Source organism: Leopardus geoffroyi, chromosome A1 (assembly GCF_018350155.1).
Source record: "Leopardus geoffroyi isolate Oge1 chromosome A1, O.geoffroyi_Oge1_pat1.0, whole genome shotgun sequence".
Classification (NCBI taxonomy): Eukaryota; Metazoa; Chordata; class Mammalia; order Carnivora; family Felidae; genus Leopardus; species Leopardus geoffroyi.
In genome coordinates this window covers 190110778-190131384 of record NC_059326.1, presented here as the reverse complement: position 1 = coordinate 190131384, position 20607 = coordinate 190110778, and the positions used below count along the sequence as shown (strand labels likewise).

The 20607-nt window shown below is 35.9% G+C and overlaps 1 protein-coding gene across 2 annotated transcripts in view; it reads right to left on the bottom strand.

Moving 5' to 3' along the window:
• SOX30 (SRY-box transcription factor 30) overlaps nucleotides 1–20607 on the bottom strand; it is a 36264-nt gene that overhangs the window by 11952 nt on the left and 3705 nt on the right. The window contains exons 3-4 of one of the 2 annotated variants that reach the window (XM_045503553.1): nucleotides 19684–19863; nucleotides 12680–13172 (exon numbers count right to left, since the gene is read on the bottom strand). In XM_045503553.1, the coding sequence (XP_045359509.1) occupies nucleotides 12680–13172; nucleotides 19684–19863 (673 nt within the window). The remainder of the gene's footprint in view (nucleotides 1–12679; nucleotides 13173–19683; nucleotides 19864–20607) is intronic. The other variant, XM_045503563.1, reaches the window with a different exon arrangement.

Here is a 20607-nt window from a genome sequence, read left to right as displayed (position 1 = left end):
CCTTTCTTGATAAAAACTCTCCAGAAAGTAAGGACAGAGGATCATACCTTGAGATCATAAAAGCCATGTATGAAAGACCCAACGCTAATACCATCCGCAATGGGGAAAAACTGAGAGCTTTCCCCCTAAGGTCAGGAACAAGACAGGGATGTACACTCTCGCCACTGTTGTTCAACATAGTATTGGAAGTCTTAGCCTCCACAATCAGACAACACAAAGAAATAAAAGGAATCCAAACTGGCCAGGAGGAGGTCAAACTTTCACTCTTCTCAGATAACATGATACTATAGATGGAAAACCCAAAAGATTCCACCAAAAAACTGCTAGAACTGATCCATGAATTCAGCAAAGTTGCAGGATATAAAATCAATGCACAGAAATTGGTTGCATTCCTATACACCAATAATGAAGCAACAGAAAGAGAAATCAAGGAATAGATCCCATTTACAATTGTAACAAAAACCATAAAATACCTAGGAATAAATTTAACCAAAGAGGTGAAAAATCTATACACTGGACACTATAGAAAGCTTATGAAAGAAATTGAAGAAGACACAAAGAAATGGAAAAATATTCCATGCTTCTGGATAGGAAGAATAAATATTGTTAAAATGTCAATACTACCCAAAGCAATATACATATTCAATGCAATCCCTAACAAAATAACACTAGCATTCTTCACAGAGCTAGAACAAACAATCCTAAAATTTGTATGGAACCAGAAAAGACCCCGAATAGCCAAAGCAATCTTGAAAAAAAAAACCAAAGCAGGAGGCATCACAATACCGGACTTCAAGCTGTACTACAAAGCTGTAATCATCAAGACACCATGGTACTGGCACAGAAACAGACACTCAGATCAATGGAACAGAATAGAGAACCCAGAAATGGACCCACAAATGTATGGCCAACTAATCTTTGACAAAGCAGGAAAGAATATCCAATGGAATAAAGACAGTCTCTCCAGCAAGTGGTGCTGGGAAAACTGGACAGCAACATGCAGAAAAATGAACCTGGACCACTTTCTTACACCATACATAAAAATAAACCCAAAATGGATGAAAGACCTAAATATAAGAAAGGAAGCCATCAAAAGCCTTGAGGAGAAAGCAGGCAAAAACAACTTATTACTCAACACATCTCTAGAGGCAAGGGAAACAAAAGCAAAAATGAACTATTAGGACCTCATCAAAATAAAAAGCTTCTGCACAGTGAAGGAAACAATCAGCAAAACTAAAAGGCAACTGACAGAATGGGAGAAGATATTTCCAAATAACATATCAGATAAAGGGTTAGTATCCAAAATCTATAAAGAATTTATCAAACTCAACACCCAAAACACAAATAATCCAGTGAAGAAACGGGCAAAAAACATGAATAGACACTTCTCCAAAGAAGACATCCAGATGGCCAACCGACACATGAAAAAAATGCTCAACATCATTTATCATCAGGGAAATACAAATCAAAACCACAATGAGATACCACCTCATACCTATCATAACGGCTAACATTAACAACTCAGGCAACAACAGATGTTGGCGAGGATGCGGAGAAAGAGGATCTCTTTTGCACTGCTGGTGGGAATGCAAACTGGTACAGCCACTCTGGAAAACAGTATGGAGGTTCCTCAAAAAATTAAAAATAGAACTACCCTATGACCCAGCAATTGCACTACTAGGTATTTATCCAAGGGATACAGGTATGCTGTTTCAAAGGGACACAGTGTTTATAGCAGCACTATCAATAATAGCCAAAGTATGGAAAGAGCCCAAATGTCCATCGATGGATGAATGGATAAGGAAGATGTAGTGTGTGTGTATATATATATATATATATATATATATATATATATATGTGTGTGTGTGTGTGTGTGTGTGTGTATGTGTATATAGTGTGTATATATATACATATGTGTGTGTGTGTATATATGTATATATATGTATATATATATATATACATATATATATGTATATACAATGGAGTATTACTCAGCAATCTAGAAGAATGAAATCTTGCCATTTGCAACTATGTGGATGGAACTAGAGGGTATCATGCTAAGCAAAATTAGTGAATCGGAGAAAGACAAATATCATATGACTTCACTCATATGAGGTCTTTAAGATACAAAATAGATGAACATAAGGGAAGGGAAGCAAAAATAATATAAAAACAGGGAGGGAGACAAAACATAAGAGACTCTTAAATATGGAAAACAAACAGAGGGTTACTGGAGGGGTTGTGGGGGGGGGATGGGCTAAAGGGGTAAGGGGCATTAAGGAATCTACTCCTGAAATCATTGTTGCACTATATGCTAACTTGGATATAAATTTTTTTTAATTAATTAAATAAAAAAATCATAATGGGGCTGATCTTAAAAAATGAATAAATAGATAAAAACAAATTTCTAATTCCCTAAAGATACATAATGTGAAGCATCTTTTCATGTGCTTAACTGCCATCTGTATATGTTCTTTGGTGAGGCGTCTGTTCACAGGTCTTTTGTCCATTTTTAATCAGGTTATTTACTTATTGTTGAGTTTTAAGAATTCAATATTTTGTATATTTTGTACACCAGTCCTGTATCAGATACATCTTTTGCAAATATTTTCTCCCAGACAATGACATGTCTTTTCATTTTCTTGATACCACACTGTTTGATACAGTAGCTTTGTAGTAAGTTTGAAGTCACTCCTCTAACTTTGTTCTCCTTTCTCAAGATTGTTTTTTTTTTTTTTTTAATTTTTTTTTTCAACGTTTATTTATTTTTGGGACAGAGAGAGACAGAGCACGAACGGGGGAGGGGCAGAGAGAGAGGGAGACACAGAATCAGAAACAGGCTCCAGGCTCTGAGCCATCAGCCCAGAGCCTGACGCGGGGCTCGAACTCCCGGACCGCGAGATCGTGACCTGGTTGAAGTCGGACGCTTAACCGACTGCGCCACCCAGGCGCCCCTCTCAAGATTGTTTTAAAACTATTCTGGGTCACTTACAATTCCATATAAATTTTAGGATCAGCTTTTCCATTTCTTCAAAAAAAGGCCATTGGGATTTTGACAGGGATTGTATTGATTCTATAAATCACTTTGGGAAGTACTGTCATCTTAACAATATTAAGTCTTCCAATGCATGTACATAAATACCTTTGCATTTATTTAGATATTTAATTTCATTCAATAATGATTTGTAGTTTTCAGTTGGTAGTCTTGCACATCCGTGGTTAGATTTATTCCTAGGTATTTCACTTTTTGATGCTATTGTTAGTGGAACTGTTTTCTTAATTTCCTTTTTGGATTGCTCATTAGTATACAGAAAATTCAGGTGATTTTTGTATATTGATATTCTATCCTGCAACTTTGCTGAATTATTCACTGGCTCCAACAAATTTTTGTGGATTCTTTGGGATATTCTAAATACAGGATTTTCCATTTATAGGATTATGTGTAAAAAGAAGTAATTTTATTTCTTTTATTTTGGATGTCTTTCCCCCCCCCCCCCCCCCCCCCCACACACACACACACTTAATTTCTCTGGCTAGAACTTCTAGTACAATGTTGAACAGTAATTGTGAAAGCAGATATCCTATTCTGGTTCCAAATCTTAGGAGGAAAGCTGTTGGTCCTTCATCAGTGATGATAATATTAACTGTAGGTTTTGAACAAAAATGCCCTTTATCACACTGAGGAAGTTCTATTCCTAGTTTTCCCATTAAATTTTGAAATCAGGAATTGTTGGATTTTATCAAATGCTTTTTCTACATTATTTGAGATGATAGGGTGATTTTGTTCCTTTATTGTATTTGTGAGGTGTATTACACTGATTGATTTTCAGATGTTGAACCATACTTACATTCCTGGGGTAAATCCCACTTGGTCTTGATATGTAATCCTTTTCATATGCTGCTGGATTCTGTTTGCTGGTATTTTACTGAACATATTTTACATCTATATGCTTAAGATATATTAGTCTGTAATTTTCCTTCTCATGACATCTTTGACTGGCTTTGGTAGCAGAGTGATACTGGCCCTAGAAGTGTTCCCTCATATTTTTTTAGAAGAGTTTGAGGATTGGTGTTAACTCCTCTTTAAACATTTGGTAGAATTCACCAATGAAATTATCTAGCCTAGGGCTTTTCTTTGCTGGGAAGTTTTTGATTACTGATTCAATCTCTTAATATAGGTCTGTTCAGATTTGCTATTTCTCCTTGAGTCAGTTTTGATAATTCATGTATTTGTCCATTTTATCTAGGTTATCTGACAGGCAGAAATACAATTATTCAGTGTATTCTCGTATAGTCATTTTATTTCTGCAAAGTTGGTAGCAATGTACTGAATTTCACATCTGATTTTAGTAATTTACATCTTATCTCTTTTTTCCTTAGTCAGTCTAGCTAAAGTTTCAGCAATTTTATCGATCTTTTCAAAAAGCTAACTTTTATTGATTTTGCTTTTCTCTACTTCATTAAGGTCTCTTTTGTTTTTCTATTCTTTATTTACCTCTAATCTTTATTATTTATTTCCTTTTGTGAGCTTAGGTTTTGCTTGCTCTTCTTTTTCTGGATCCTTAAGGTTTAAAGTTATGCTGTTTGCTTGAAAGCTTACTTTTTAAATGTAGGTCATTGAAGCTATAACTTCTGTCAGTACTGCTTTCACGAAGTTTTGAGATGCTGTGTTTTCATTTTCACTCATCTCAAATATTTTATAATTTCCCTTGTGATGTCTTATTTGACCCATTGGTTGTTTAAGAGTTAAATTTCCATATATTTTTAAATTTTCTGGTTTTCTTTCTGTTATTACCAGTTTCATTTTATCATGGTTGGAGAAGAAACTTTGTAAAATTTTAAAACTTTAAAAAAAATTTTGAGACTTGTTTTGTGACCCAACATATGATTTATCCTACGTAACATACCATGTGCAATTGTGAAGCATCTATATTCTGTTGTTGGGTGAAGCATTATATATGCCTATTATGTCTAGTTGGTTTACAGTATTATACAGTCTTCTATCTCCTTGTAATCTTCATTCATTTTGGAGGAATTGCCTTTTTTAAAGTTTATATTTATTTACTTATTTATTTTTTGAGAGAGAGAGAGAGCGCTAGTTGGGGAGGGGCAAAGAGAGGGAGACAGAGAATCTGCAGCAGGCTCTGTGCTGACAGACAGGCTGATGCAGGGCTCGAATTCACGAACCATGAGATCATGACTTGAGCCAATGGCAGATGCTTAACTGACTGAGCCACCAAGGCGCCCCAGAGGAATGCTCTTCTATTCATTATTTCAAGTATACACAGCTAACATCATACTCAATGCTGAAAACCTGAAAGGTTTTCTCTAAGATCAAGAATAAGATAAAGATGCTAATACTTGCCTTTTTTATTCAACATAGTATTGGAAGTCCAAGTCAAAAAAAGACATCCAGGCAAGAAAAAGAAATAAAAGGCATCCAAACCGGAAAGGAAGAAGTAAAACTGTCTCTGTTTGCAGTTACATGATACTATACATGGAAAACCCTAATGATTCCAACAAAAAATGTTAGAACTAATTGACAAATTAGGTAAAGTGCCATGATACAAAATCTATACACAAAAATCATTTGCATTTCTATATTTTAGCAATAAACTATTATAAAAAGGAATTAAGAAAACAATCCCTTTTACAACTGCTTCAAAAAGAATAAAATGCCTAAAGATAAAGTTAACCAAAAAGATAGTAGACTTGTACACTGAAAAATATAAGACATTGATGAAAGAAATTGAAGAAAACACAAATAAATGGAAAGATATGCTGTGCTCATGGATCAAAAGAAATAATATTGTTAAAATGTCTATACTACCCAAAGCAATCTACAGATTCAATGCAATCCCTATCAAAATTCCAATGGCATTTTTTATAGAACAATCCTAAAATTTGATGGAACCACAAAAGACCCCAAATAGTCAAAGCAATCTTGAGAAAGAACAAAATTAGGGGCATTACACTCCCTGATTTCAAACTATATTACAAAGCTATAATAATCAAAAGAATATGGCATTACACAAAAGCAGACACATAGATCAATGGAAAACTATACAGACACCAGAAATAAACCCACACATATATGGCCAATTAATTTACAAAAGAGTCAAGAATATACAATGGAGAAAGAAAAGAATTTCTTCAACAACTGGTGTTAAGAAAACTGAACAGCTACATGGAAAGAATGAAACCCCTATCTTAAACCACACATAAAAATCAACCCAAAATAAATTAAAGACTTGAACATAAGACCCCAAATCATAAAATTCCTAGAAGAACACATAGACAGTAAGCTCCTTGACATCAGTATTACTGATGATTTTTTGGGCCTGATAACCAAAAGCAAAGCAATAAAAGCAAAAATAAACAAGTGGGACCACATCAAAATAAAAAGCTTCTGCACAAGAAAGGAAACCATCAACAAAATGTAACAATTATCTACCAAATGGGAGAAAATATTTGCAACTCATACATCTGATAAGGAATTAATATGCAAAATATATAAAGAACTCATACAACTCAACAGCAACAACAACAATTCAATTAAAAATGGGCACAAGGGGTGCCTGGGTGGCTTAGTTGATTATGCATCCAATTCTTGATTTTGGCTCAGGTCATGATTGCATGGTTCATGAGATCAAGCCCCCACTGTCAGTGTGGAGCATGCTTAGGATTCTCTCTCTCCTCTTTCTCTACCCCTCCTCCTGCTCTCTCTCTCTCTCAATAAGTAAATAAACCTAAAAAAAAAGGAAAAAAATGGGCATAAGATCTGAATAGACATTTTTCCCAAGAAGACGTACAGATGGCCAAGAGGTATATGATAAGGTGCTCAACATCACTAATTATCAGGGAAATGCACATAAAAATCACAATGAGACCCCACCTCACACATGTTAAAATGGTTCTATCAAAAAGACAAAAAATAACAAATGTTGGTGTCGATGTAGGGAAAAGGGAGCTCTTGTGTACTGTTGGTGGGAAAGCAAACTGATGTAGCCACTATGAGAAATAGTATGAACATTCCTCAAAAAATTAAAAATACAACTACCATGTGTTTCAGCAATTCCGCTTCTGGGTATTTTAAATAAATGAAAATACTAACTTGAAAAAATAACTGCACCCCCATGTTCATTGCAGCAGAAGTTCCATACACACAATGGAATATTATTCAGCTGCAAAAAAGGAAGAAATCCTGTGACAATATGAATGGAGCTTGAGAACTTTATTCAAAGTGAAATAAGTCAGAGAAAGACAAACATGGTATGATCTCACTTATATGTAGAATCAGAGAACAGATTGGCAGCTGCCAGAGATGGCAGGACAGGAGGTTAGAAATGAGCAAAAATGGGTGAAGGTGGTCAAAAGTTACAAACTTCCAGTTATAAGTCAGTCCCGAAGACATAATGTATAGCATAGTGACAGTAGTTAATAATACTGTCAAGTTGTATATTTGAAAGTTGCTGAGAGAATAAATCTCTTTAAAAAAATTTTTTTTAAATGTTTGTTTATTTTTGAGAGAGAGAGAGGCAGACTGAAAGCAGGGGGAGGGGCAGAGAGAAAGGAAGACACAGAATCAGAAGCAGGCTCCAGGCTCTGAGCTGTCAGCACAGAGCCCAACGCAGGGCTCGAATCCACAAACCGTGAGATTGTGACCTGAGCCGTAATTGGTCACTTAACCGACTGAGCCATCCAGGTGCCCCATAAATCTTAAAACTTCTTATCACAAGCAAAAAAAAAAAAAAAAAAAAAAAAAAAAAAAAAAAAAAATGTTGTATACATGAAAATAATATAATGTTATCTATCAACTATATCTCAAAAATAAAGTATTTAAGTCTTCAACTAGTGTAAATTTATCTATTTCTCCCTTTAATTCTGCCAGTTTTGGCTTCATGTATTTTGGAGTCATGTTTTTATGTATGTATATGATTATAATCACTGTATCTTCTTAAAGTATTGATTCTTTTATCAATGTCTACTTAACAATTTTTGACAGAAAATCTATTTTGTCTGATATTATTACAGCCACCCCAGCTCTCTTTGGTTACTATTAGTATGGAATATCTTCTTTTATTTTTTCATTTTCAACCTATTTTTGTCTTTGGATCTAAAGTGAGTCTTTTGCAAACAGGATATATTTTGATCCTATTTTTAATCCATTCTGCAAATTTCCGCCTTTTAGTTAGAGAGTTTAATCTACTTACATTTAAAGTGATTACTGATCAGGAAGGACTTACTCTAACATTTTGCCATTTGCTTTTTATACGTCATTCTTTTGTTATTGTTTCTCAATTTATCCATTAAGGTCTTCTTTTGTATTTAATGGGTTTTTTTCTAGTGTACTATTTTGTTTCATTCATTTCCTTTGTGTATATTTTTACTTTATTTTATTTTTAAAATTTATTTATTGGGGCACCTGGGTGGCTCAGTCAGTTAAGTGTCCGACTTTGGCTCATGTCATGATCTCACGGTTTGTAAGTTCAAGCTCCATGTCAGTCTCTGTGCTGACAGCTCAGAGCCTGGAGCCTGCTTCAAATTCTGTGTCTCCCTCTCCCTCTGCCTCTCCCCCACTTGTGCTCTGTCTCTGTCTCTCTCAAAAATAAATAAAATTTAAAAGAAATATTTTTAAAAAATTATTTATTTTGAGAGAGACAGAAACAGTGTGAGTAGGGGATGGGCAGAGAGAGAAGAAGAGAGAGAATCGCAAGTAGGCTCCATGCTGCTAACACAGAGCCTGACTCAGGGCTCAAACTCATGAAGCCACAAGATATGACCTGAGCCCAAACCAAGAGTTGGACCTGAACAGACTGAGCTACCTAGGTGCCCCTCCTTTTTGTGTATTTTTAAAGTTATTTCCTTAAATGATTACCTTGTAGATTACAATTAAAATCCTAAATTGATAACAATCTCTTTAAATTGATATTTGCCTTCATGGGCATATGAAAACTCTATATAAAACATCACTCCCACTTTATATTGTTGTCATAAATTACATATTTATACATTTTGTATCCATTAACATAGATTTATAATAGTTTTATGCATTTGCCTTTTAAATAATATATAAAACAAAGAGAAGTTACTAACCAAAAATATAATAATACTGGCTTTTGTACCTACTTATGTGGTAAACTTTACCAGGGTTCTTTATTTCTTTGTTTGGCTTTAAGTAACTGTCTAGTGTCTTTTCATTTCAGTCTGAAGTTCTCCCTTTAGCATTTCTTGTAGGACATATCGACTAGTTATGAACTTCCTCAACTTTTATCTCTGAAAGTTTTTATTTCTCCTTTATTTTTTAAGGATATTTTGTCAATTATAGAATTCTTCATTGATGTTTTTTTTTTTCTTTCAGCACTATGCATCTGGCCTTCTGGCCTCCATGGTTTCTGGTGAGAAATTGGCTGTTAGCCTTATTGAGAATCTCCTATATGAGATAAGTCACTTTCCTCTTGTTGCTCTCAAGATTATCTCTTTATTTTTTGGCATTTAATGGTTTGATCATAATGTATTTCAGTGTGGATCTCTTTGAATTTATCCTATTTAGTATTCATTGAACTTCTTGGATTCACATTTTCCTTTAAATTTGGATCATTTTTGGCCATTATTTCTTTAAATATTCTTTCTGCCCTTTCTTTTCTCACCCCTTCTCCTGGAACTCCCCTGATGATTATGTTAGTACACCTAATGGTATCTCCCAGGTCTTTTAGGTTCTTCACTATTTTTTCTTTCTGCTTCTCAGACTGGATGATTCCACTGACCTAGCTTCAGATTCACTAATTCTTCTGCCTGCTCAAATCTGCTGTTGAATCTCCATAATGAATTTTTCATTCATTTACTGTAATTTTAAGTTCCAGGATTTCCATTTGGTCCCTTTTTTAAATTTCTGTATCTTTATTGATGTTCTCTATTTGGTGATACTCCATTCTCCTGGTTTCATTTAGATTTCTGCCCACAGTTTCCTTTACCTCCTTTAGCTCAAGAAAGTTGATTTAAAGTCTTTGTCTAATAAATCCAATGTCAAGGCTTCCTTAGGAATAGTTTCTGTTCATTTTTCTTGTAAATACCATACCATCTTGTTTCTTGGCATGCTTTTAATACTTTTTTGGTGAAAACTGGACCTTTTGAGTATTATCATGTAGTATTTCCAAAAATCAGATTTCTCCCCCACCCAGGGTATGATATTGTTGCTTCTTTGGGGTTGTACTTGTGTGCTTCATTGGTGACCTTTCTAAACTTTTTTGTTTAGATTTTATTCTTTGCCATGTGTGATTATTGAGTCTGTTCCACTAGCTTAGTGATCACCTAGTGATTTGGCAGAGATTTCTTTAAACATGTAGAGCCAAAACAAAGCAAAGCAAAACAAAGCAATAAATAGCCTCCCAATCTTTGCAGACTCGTTCTAAGTTGGGGCACTCCTTCAGTGCTTAACCAGGCTGTTCACAATTTTTTCTTAGACTTGATTTCCTATTTATACAGAGTCTAAAGATCAGTAATGGGTAAAAGCTTACCGTCTTCTCAGGTGTTTGCTGAATATGTGGCTAGCCCAGGACATGTGTGTGCCATTCTGGGTTCCCCAATATACGTGGGAGCTTCTCAAAGCTCTTATTCCCCCGTGTATCTCCCTTCCCAGTCTATTCTAGGCTTTTCAGTCTGTATGCTGCTTGCCTCATCTGTTGTCTCTTCCTCCAGGAAGTTGTGGATAGTATATGCTTTTAAATATTTTCCACACCACCACTTGAAAGACCATTCAAACCCTGAAAGTGTTATGAGGTTAGTAAAACAAAAGTAAGCCCTTAAACCAATTCTTCAGGAAACACCAAACAGGTCAAAATGCACAATCATAATGCTTTGAGAAAAAAGGTCCATATTGCCTCTTCTAATATCAGAAAGTCACATGGGCCACCATCCCCTTGACCATCAGTAAACTACAAAATGGGGGACGATTGTGGCAAACTGGGCTAAGGACTTAAAGCAAGCAATCCCATTAAGAATTGAAGCAACATAATATACACCTGAAAAGTTCTTTGAGCTATTGGTATACCTAAATGGGAAGTAATTTTACCTTCCTAAATAAGTAACAATAAAAGACTGGTGTTAGATATGTAACACTCCAATTTCAATAGAAACTATCTCTGTTTATACACTTAACCGCAATTGAAAAGTAGAAGTTACACTCTATTATAATGTTTGCAAAGGAGCTAAATTCCATGGCTCCAAAATGAAAAGTTACAAATTTGTTTTCCCTAGATACTTCCCTATGAAAATCACTTCCTAGGGGAGCCTGGGTGGCTCAGTCAGTTGTGTCTGATTTGGGCTCAGGTGACGATCTTGTGGTTCATGGGTTCAATCCCTGTGTTGGGCTCTGTGATGACAGCTCAGAGCCTGGATCCTGCTTTGAATTCTGTGTCTCCCTCTCTCTCTGTCCCTCCCCTACTTGCTCTCTCTCTTTCTCAAAAATAAATAAGCATTAAATTTTTTTTTAAATAATAAATAAAATAAAATCACTTCTTTTACTGATAATTTATATGGGAAATTTTTTGGTTAAAAAAACCACAGTGTAACTTTAGACCAGTCATTTAACCTCACAAACCAAGCACTCTCCTCTATATCATTGCTACTCAAAATGTAGTCTACAAACTAACAGAACTCACATCACTTAGGAGCTTGTAAGAAATGCAGAATATCAGTCCTACTATAACCTTAGACTGCTCTATCCTAGACCTACTGACTCAGAATCTGCATTTTAGCAAGATCACATGTGACTGATATACATATAAAAGTTTGAGAAGCACAGCTCTATACAATAAGGTGTGCTTTGGGAGTGGGAGGGTAACTAAATGATCTTTTTTTTTTCAATATATGAAATTTATTGTCAAAATGGTTTCCATACAACACCCAGTGCTCATCCCAAAAGGTGCCCTCCCCAATATCCATCACCCACCCTCCCCTCCCTCCCACCCCCCATCAACCCTCAGTTTGTTCTCAGTTTTTAAGAGTCTCTCATGCTTTGGCTCTCTCCCAGTCTAACCTCTTTTTTTTTTTTTTTTTTCCTTCCCCTCCCCCATGGGTTTCTGTCAAGTTTCTCAGGATCCACATAAGAGTGAAAACATATGGTATCTGTCTTTCTCTGTATGGCTTATTTTACTTAGCATCACACGCTCCAGTTCCATCCACGTTGCTACAAAAGGCCATATTTCGTTCTTTCTCATTGCCCTGTAGTACTCCATTGTGTATATAAACCACAATTTCTTTATTCATTCATCAGTTGATGGACATTTAGGCTCTTTCCATAATTTGGCTATTGTTGAGAGTGCTGCTATAAACATTGGGGTAAAGTGCCCCTATGCATCAGTACTCCTAAATGATCTTAAAAACCCTTATAACTGATTTTTTCTGAAAAATCAGATCTGATAACATTGGAGCCCATATTATCTTCTGGCAACAGTCAGCTAAAGCTGAGTAACAGCTATCCTATTAGATGGGGCATGAACTCTCTTTTGCTCCTTAGTCCTCATCTATCCTCCTTCAATATATTTATGTTAACTGCTTGGCCCCTACTCAGCCTCTAATCTAAATCAGATTCCAACCAGAATTGAGGAAGTCCCTTTTTTTACTAAAAATTTGTTAGCTATATGTATCTTTAGGTGAAAGAAAAAAAATGTTCATTTACCTTGATGGGAAGTAGTGAGGTCCAGGTAGGAAGTAAGGGTGATGAAAAGAGAATCGCGGTGGTGTACCAAACAATGTGGCTGGATGGCCAAGGGGAGAAGCCTGGTAAACATGTGAGTGTGGAATAGGAGGAGCCTGGGGGATTGGAGCACTTCTGGGACAAGTGGAAACGCTGGGATACTCCTTGGGAGGCTGGATGGTTGAGGTTGCAAATCTGGCATGGGCAGTACTTGCACTTGTTGGAATCCTGTTGGTGTTCTCCAGAGAGACAGGAGTGGGTCTCTTCACAGAGCGATTGGCTCCAGAATGTAGCCGATGCGTGTCTGTCTGGGAGGGCCCAGCGAAGCGCTGAGGTGGGAGTGCCGGTCGGAGGGGCAGACTTGGAGCCTGGACAGCCACCTGGGCAGTACTGGAGACAGTGGGCTGGAAAAGTGAGATGGGGCTTGGGTGTTGGACTGCAGGTGTGGGCAGCTGGATGGCAGGTGTGGCGTCACCTTTAGAAATAAAAACAGCATAGGTCTAGCATTAACTGAATTGCTCCATGTCTTTCTTTTTTCAGAATTTAATAAACTGTACAACCAGAAGCCTTCACTAACCAGCTTACCTAACAACATCACCACATCAAACCACTCTATTTCCTGTATAGTATTTTAAACAAATCAAAGTCATTTTGTTTACCTATTTTACATTTTTTGTCTCTCTTTCCCACCTAGATTCTACGTGCCATGAGAAGACAAACCTTTTGTTTTGCTCACTGCTGTATCCCCAGGGCTCAAAATTCTAGCTGGCACAGAATAGGCCCTCCACAAATACTTTTGAATGAATAAATAAATGAACAAAATTATTGAGTGTTTGAGTGAAAGACAAATACACACAAACGCTAATATGTATATATAAATCTTTCGTTAAAAAATAATATGAAACTACTGAAACTAATAATACGGTTACTTGTAAGGAACAATCATCTGGGGAAAGGGACAGGGCAGTGGTGCAGAAAAAAAAGCGAGACTTTTATTTTATATCTATCAATACCATTTGAATTTTCTATTGTCTAAATATGTTAACTTTATTTTAAATATTATTTGAGGTTTCAGGGCAGCGGTATGCATCATTTCTCTCCTATGTCATATACTTCTATATATTAAATTATGAATAACATTTAATGTTTTAATTGAAAAAATAAGCAATCAGTAAAATTATTTTGCTTTATTGCATTCAATGTGGATACAGAAGGAAATGCCCAGGTGAGAAGAAGACTCGCCACAGATCAACAATTTGTGGCAGATAGGAAAGGAATATTATTGCAGCAAAGCATGATGGATATGGCAGGATTTTTAAAGGTAGATAAAACAATCATGTTCTTGAACAGGAGAGGACTAATTGAGTTTCTGAGTTATTTAAATGACACATTTAGCTGAAATAAACTAAACTTTTCCAAAGAAAGACATAGAGAAGCCATAGCAATAGACCCATGATCTGGTTTATTCCAATGCAGTTAGATCTCTGTTCATATATAAGATGCAGTCCAAGAGCAAACTCTATGATTAGAACTGTCTTGTGCAAGGCTGAAAGGAATGCAGATCTTCTCTTAGTCTTGCCCAGGTAAGGCCTTTCCTTTCTTCTTTCTCTCCAGATAAGGCATATAATACTCCTCTTAAACTTGCAGGCAAGAAATTAAGGGATATATTGCAGGCAAGAAATTGGGATATATCTGTACTTAAGTTAAGTTACAGATAATATAGGAGTTAAGTACAGATAATATAGGAGAAGGGTGTAAATGAAGCTGTCCTGATTCTTAGTTGATAGAGTTATGTACCCTCCCATCTGTGAGGCACAGGCCTTAGGCCTTTCCTGATCGATCAAGCATAAAGTAATTTCCCTCTTCCATGTTCCCTCAGAACATGTAAATCTATAACTTATCACAAAATAGTATAAATCTTTGTTATTTGCTTGCCTGTCACCTTTACCACAATAAAAAAACTGGAAGCTTGAGAGAATGAACAGTTTCATTCATGTTTGCATCCCAGTATTTGGCAAAGAACTTGGTTAATAATAGTTAAGAAAGGTATGACTAGATGAAAACAACAACAACAACTAACAAATAAGTCTATAACTGACAGCACTTCTACCACTGATCTAGTATAAAGAGAACTCCCTTCTCTAAACAACTATGAAGCTGGGCTGATGCATAAAATCTTTCAAAAGTTTTATTAATTATCACTGCACTCAAGACATCTGCTCCTAAAATCTACCTCTGACACAGGTTTCTTTCCCCCATAGCTAGTATAAGAAGCTCTCAGTCTTCATTAAAGAAGTAGGATCTTCCTATAGAAAGGAAAGGAACTACACAGACCAACTAATATTACTTCAGCTACTGAAGAAGGAAGGGACTCATCTTTTAGTTGATATGAAATGTTCTTTTTTACCAAAGATATTTCTATTAAAAAAAGAGGTATGAGGCATGAGATGATAAGTCATGCATTTCTTTAATTCAATATTCACTAAGCAACGAACATATGCCAGGCACTGTTTTGGTCTGAGGTTAAAAAAAAAAAAAAAAAGATGCATAATTACACTGTACTATAATGAAGATGTCTTAAATGTCAAAATTCCAGTGGTTAAGCAGGAAGTTAAAGTCTGCATCATCCAGTCATCTCTATAAACTGTCAGTGAATAGGGAAGACTTGTGGGAAGGGCAGAGCTCTAATGTTTCAAGCTGTAGATAAAGTATGTAAAAGACTAGCCAGTCTCTTGTTTTCTTCTCTAGCATATAGCTAGATTATCTTTCCCAGCCTCCTTTGAGTTAGGAACTGCCATTTGGCTAAGGGCTACCCAGTGGAAGGTAGAAGAAATTTGCACCAGTTCTAAGACTGGTCCATGAAAAACTTTCATGCATTATCTTCCATGCTCTTTCCCTTTCTGCAGGTTCATGCACACGAGGTCTGGTGGCCTTGGATGCCACATATTAAAGATGGCAGTGCCACAGGGTAGAAGTCTGTGTCTATGAGGCACTCTTTCAAAGACGGCTATACACTGATTAGAAATACCTATTTTAAACTTGAAATGTATAAAAATAAACCATAATCCTGTTTAAACCATTATGTTTAGGTGCTTGTTAAAGCAGCTTGCATTATCTAATCATTACATGAGATAAAGAGCAGAATTCTAGTCCTATAGTATAGTATGACAGGAACAAAAAAAAAGTTATCTCTCTCACGATCTCTACAAATAATCTCTCACCATCTCTACAAAAAAGGAAGAATCCACTGCCTGTGCTGACTGGACAAAGAGTGCAACTAGGATTTTGTTGTGTGACTGGGATAAACAGTGAAGGAGTAAGGAATGGCAGAAAATGAGGACAGCCCATATTTCTCTACAAGAAAAAGTAAGGAGAAAAGAACCAGCATATGGCTGAGTAAAGAGAAAAAGAGGCAGAGAAAGAAAGAGAGGAGAGAGAAATAAAGTAATAGGCAGAGATGCAGAGACAGAGTTGGGGAATAAAGAATTGGGACAGTTAGGCAACTGATTAAAAAAAAAAAGTGGGATGGGGCGCCTGGGTGGCGCAGTCGGTTAAGCGTCCGACTTCACCCAGGTGACGATCTCGCTGTCCGTGAGTTCGAGCCCCGCGTCAGGCTCTGGGCTGATGGCTCAGAGCCTGGAACCTGTTTCTGATTCTGTGTCTCCCTCTCTCTCTGCCCCTCACCCGTTCATGCTCTGTCTCTCTCTGTCCCAAAAATAAATAAACGTTGAAAAAAAAAAAAAGTGGGACTTTGGAGAGAGACAATGGTAATGAGGAGTCCCAAGACTTACTATATGTTGAACCATGTGATTCCTCCTTCCCTACCCTCTCAAGAAAACCTACAATATAGAGCTATATCACTTTTCAAGTAATTTCTGAGCCAGAGTTGTGTCTTTCATGGACATAATACTTTGCTGGAATGGATCTTAAGGTAGAGAGACAACTAGCTTTTTGGGGATTATAATAGGATTGGAACAGTGGAGGGTTTTTTTGGCTTGCTTCAGTTAAACAAGAAGAGGTGGGTAAACCAAAAAGGCATCAAACAACTGAAATAGTAGTAAACTTTTTTAACTAAAAATTTAGAGAAAGGTATGAATTCAGAAGAGTGAAAGATGTCAAATGAGTGAAGATAAAATAAGGCAAACCAATTTCAGGCCTGAGAAATAAAATGTAGAAAACAAAATAATTAACCAGAAAATTCATATATGTATAAAGTGACATTCAAAACCCAGGCCAAAATAATTTCTAGGGTGCCTGGGTGGCTAAGTTGGTTAAGTATCCAACTCTTAATTTCAGCTTAGGTAATGGTTTCATGGTTCATGGAATTGAGCCCCATGTCAGGCTCCGTGCTAACAGCTCAGAGCCTGCTTGGAATTCTCTCTCTCGCTCTCTCTGCCCTTCCCCTGCTCACACTCTCTCAAAAATAAACACTAAAAATATATATATATATATATAATTTTCACTAGAATTTTGTAAGACATTAAAGTAAACAAACTTGACAATATAAAATAATAGTACTGGCATAACTGGCATCAAAGGTATTTGATAAGAGATGTTTAAAAAGAATTCTGGACTATCATGCTGTAATCATTTTTGGAAATGAGAAATAGGAGAAGAGCTCGGGACGTGGCATTAAATGTGAAAGGTGGAGTGAACATAATGCACTGGTCACAGAAATGATATCAGACAAGGTACTACAGATTCCATCAAAGAAGTAGTAAAATTGGTTGTATTTTTATCTATCCTTTCTAGAACTACCTTATAAGCTCTTATATAAGAGACTGTTAAGATACTTTTATATTCTGCCTCAAGCACAGAGTTTTATCTATAACTGGTGCTTAATAAACATTAGGCAGTGGGGGACAGGTAGGCAGGCATGCAAATATGGCAGTGGAATACACTATAGATTGAGATGGAAAAGTTCGTCAAAACAAGGTAGGATACCAAATTACATTGCTAGATTTCAAATAGATTGACATAATGAGATAAAAATGTGCTAGGATGATCCAGTACATACAACAAATAATTGCTTCTACACAGTAAAATGAAATAAGCTTGACTGAGAACCAAATAATGGATAAAGACTACTAGGAGGTGCATGAATTCTGTATATGAAATATTGCCTAGTGATCACAACATACTTAAATTTAAGATCCTAACAACAAAAAAAAGACCAAAAAAAGTCCATTCTTGGGTTGATTTTTGGAAATACAGATGTTGCCTAGGGGGAAAAAAAGCCAATGGGGGTAACTAAAATGAAGAGTTCATTTAAAAATGAAGGTTATTTTATATGATAATGCTAAAAACCTAGAATTAAAAAATGTGCCTCAAAAATCAGAGTTATTGGTTAACTGACCAAATTAAAGAGAACGGAGAACCCATCAAAAAGGAAAGAAATCTTTTAAAAATGGAAAGTTTGTCCAAATGTATTAAACAGGGCTGCCCAAGTATGTAAGTATAAATAAAAATTAAGCAATCCAAAGGAAAATTGAAGGAGTCACATCTGAGGGACCTCAAAGTCAATACTAAGTGACTTCACTTTTATAGAAGGAACGCAGTGGAATCAGTGGAATAGTCATTATAGTATAAAAGGCAACTGAAAGAAGACCAGAGAGACTCAATAAACCCCTTCACCTACAGAAGAAGACTGTAAGATTTCTGAACCCTAATTCATTTTCATAGCAGATAGGTTAAGATTATATAGATTACAGTAGTATAATGTCAAGTTCACAGAATGTTCTAATCCAAGTTGATAAAATTAATATAACTAGATCTTAGGCAGCATTCACCTAATAATTATATAGAAGCTCAAAGTCATAACTGAGAAAATATTAGATGAAGTAGATACAAATGATCTCATGCAGTATTTAACTGTGGATAGAGGCAGATAGAAGAGAGGTCTTGAAAGGAAGAATAAAGAGAAGAAATATGGATTGTGAAAGCATAAATCATAAATAACATAGCAGACAAAACAAAATAAATCAACAAAGGCTTAATTAAGCCTAGGTTGAAATACAGGATTAAAGGAGATACTACCAAATAATGACGTGTGAAAGTGCCTGACTCTGCTGGAAGAGAATAAGGCAACATAATCAGCTTTCTGCATCTTTCTCTTGAGCCTAGACATCTTAAATGTGGCTTTGTTGCTATCAATTGCTATAATGATACATAGGGGAAAAAAAAAAACATTGAAAATGTGTAAGATTCTAAAAAGTCAATTTTTAACATATCTAAACCCCTTAGTGCTAAGGGGTGGCTGTATTACCAGAAGGAGCAACAGGTGGCAACTAGAAAAAGCAGTGGTTTTAGGACAAGTAACAGTAAGTAGTGAATGTATAAAGCTCTGCCTAAGAGATTGTAAAATAGGTGCTAGAAGAACAAACCCATGATGGACAGCCCAATAACAAGTTATCAAGATAATAGATTCTCAACTTTGGGTTCTTAAAAGCAACAGCCAGGAATGTTATAAAGAATTGATAATAGAGGAGAAATTTAGGGAAAGACAATATAAAGAACCAGATATTTGGTAGAAAATAGATTACTTTCACTACTTTTCTAGAGCAGCAAGAGAACAGTCTTAACAGATCAGTCATCATTGCTAAATTCCAAAACAGGATGCTCTATATCCCGTTAGCAAGGCATTCTTTTTTGGTGATAGTACAAAGACACTCCTATTTCCTATTGAATTATGTCAGTCATTTCCTGCATTTTCTGCCTAATCTATGTGCTAATGCTGATTTGGTTAAAAGGTCTGAAGTTTTACACATGGAACATTTGCTACTCTGGCAAACCAAGCGTTTTGAGGTCTACTGAAATTTTTCCTTCTCCAATTTAATGCTTTTAAACATTAAACATTTCTTCTTGATTTTTTTCCCTTAATATTGTTGTTCTAAAAATTCTTAAGCTAACAGAAACAAAATTTCACCTTAAGGTAAAATTTTCACAGTTATTAAAAAAACTCATAATCTACAATAAAGCCAACTCACCAACTGGTTGAGTGATGGTATTCTGTAGGCTGGGAATTACCACAGAGTAGGTAGGTGAGCGATAAGGATATATTGTTGTAGGATTTGTAGACACGATATTCTGTGTGGTACCAGAAAATACATTGGAAACACTTAAAGGGAAGCGTTTTCGCTTCCCTGGACGAGGTTGATAAACCCAACCTATAGAAGAAGATAAGCAATTTTTAATTTGAACATATAGGCCCTATTTAGCCTTTAGATAGTTTTTTTCACAATAAAATATCCAAAATACTTCTAAATTAAAAAAAAATAAGTTATTGTCTAAAGTGTCTTTTCCAGCTTTATTAGGCTATTTCTGTGCATTTTAATATCCAGATAGCTCTTAACTAGTGGTCGGTGTTATAACCCACAATTCAGAGTGAGGTCAAATGTCTTATATCCAAAGACACATATTGATTCCATAGTAAAATCAACATTAAAGACATTGGGTTTGAATCTCAAGGCTTTTCCTTTACCTGTAAGGTAAGATATTATTCATCTCCTGTTTCCTTTCTGTGAGATCTAATTGTCTATATCTTACAATGAAACGGTCACTAACGACCAGTCATTTTTATGCCTAGTTGGAAGAGTCACTCTCCTAAACTTGGCAGTCTTAAGTCCACAGACAACCCAATTTCCTTCCAAAGTCAGAAAAGTGGAGTTATAACAGTTTGCAGCCACTGAATAACCAGGGGTATCACTGCGACCACCTACCCCCACATCCAGAACCTTTCTGCTAATATTTTAGAAAAAAATAACTCCTCTCCCATCATGCATGATCATGTTGGCCATACACTTTGCCTTTACCCAAGCTTAATCTAAATGTCCTACAGCTGAAGGATAAATCAGAATCCCTTTAAAACTACATCATGATGAGGATAAATTTATCAGTCAGAAGGCACAACT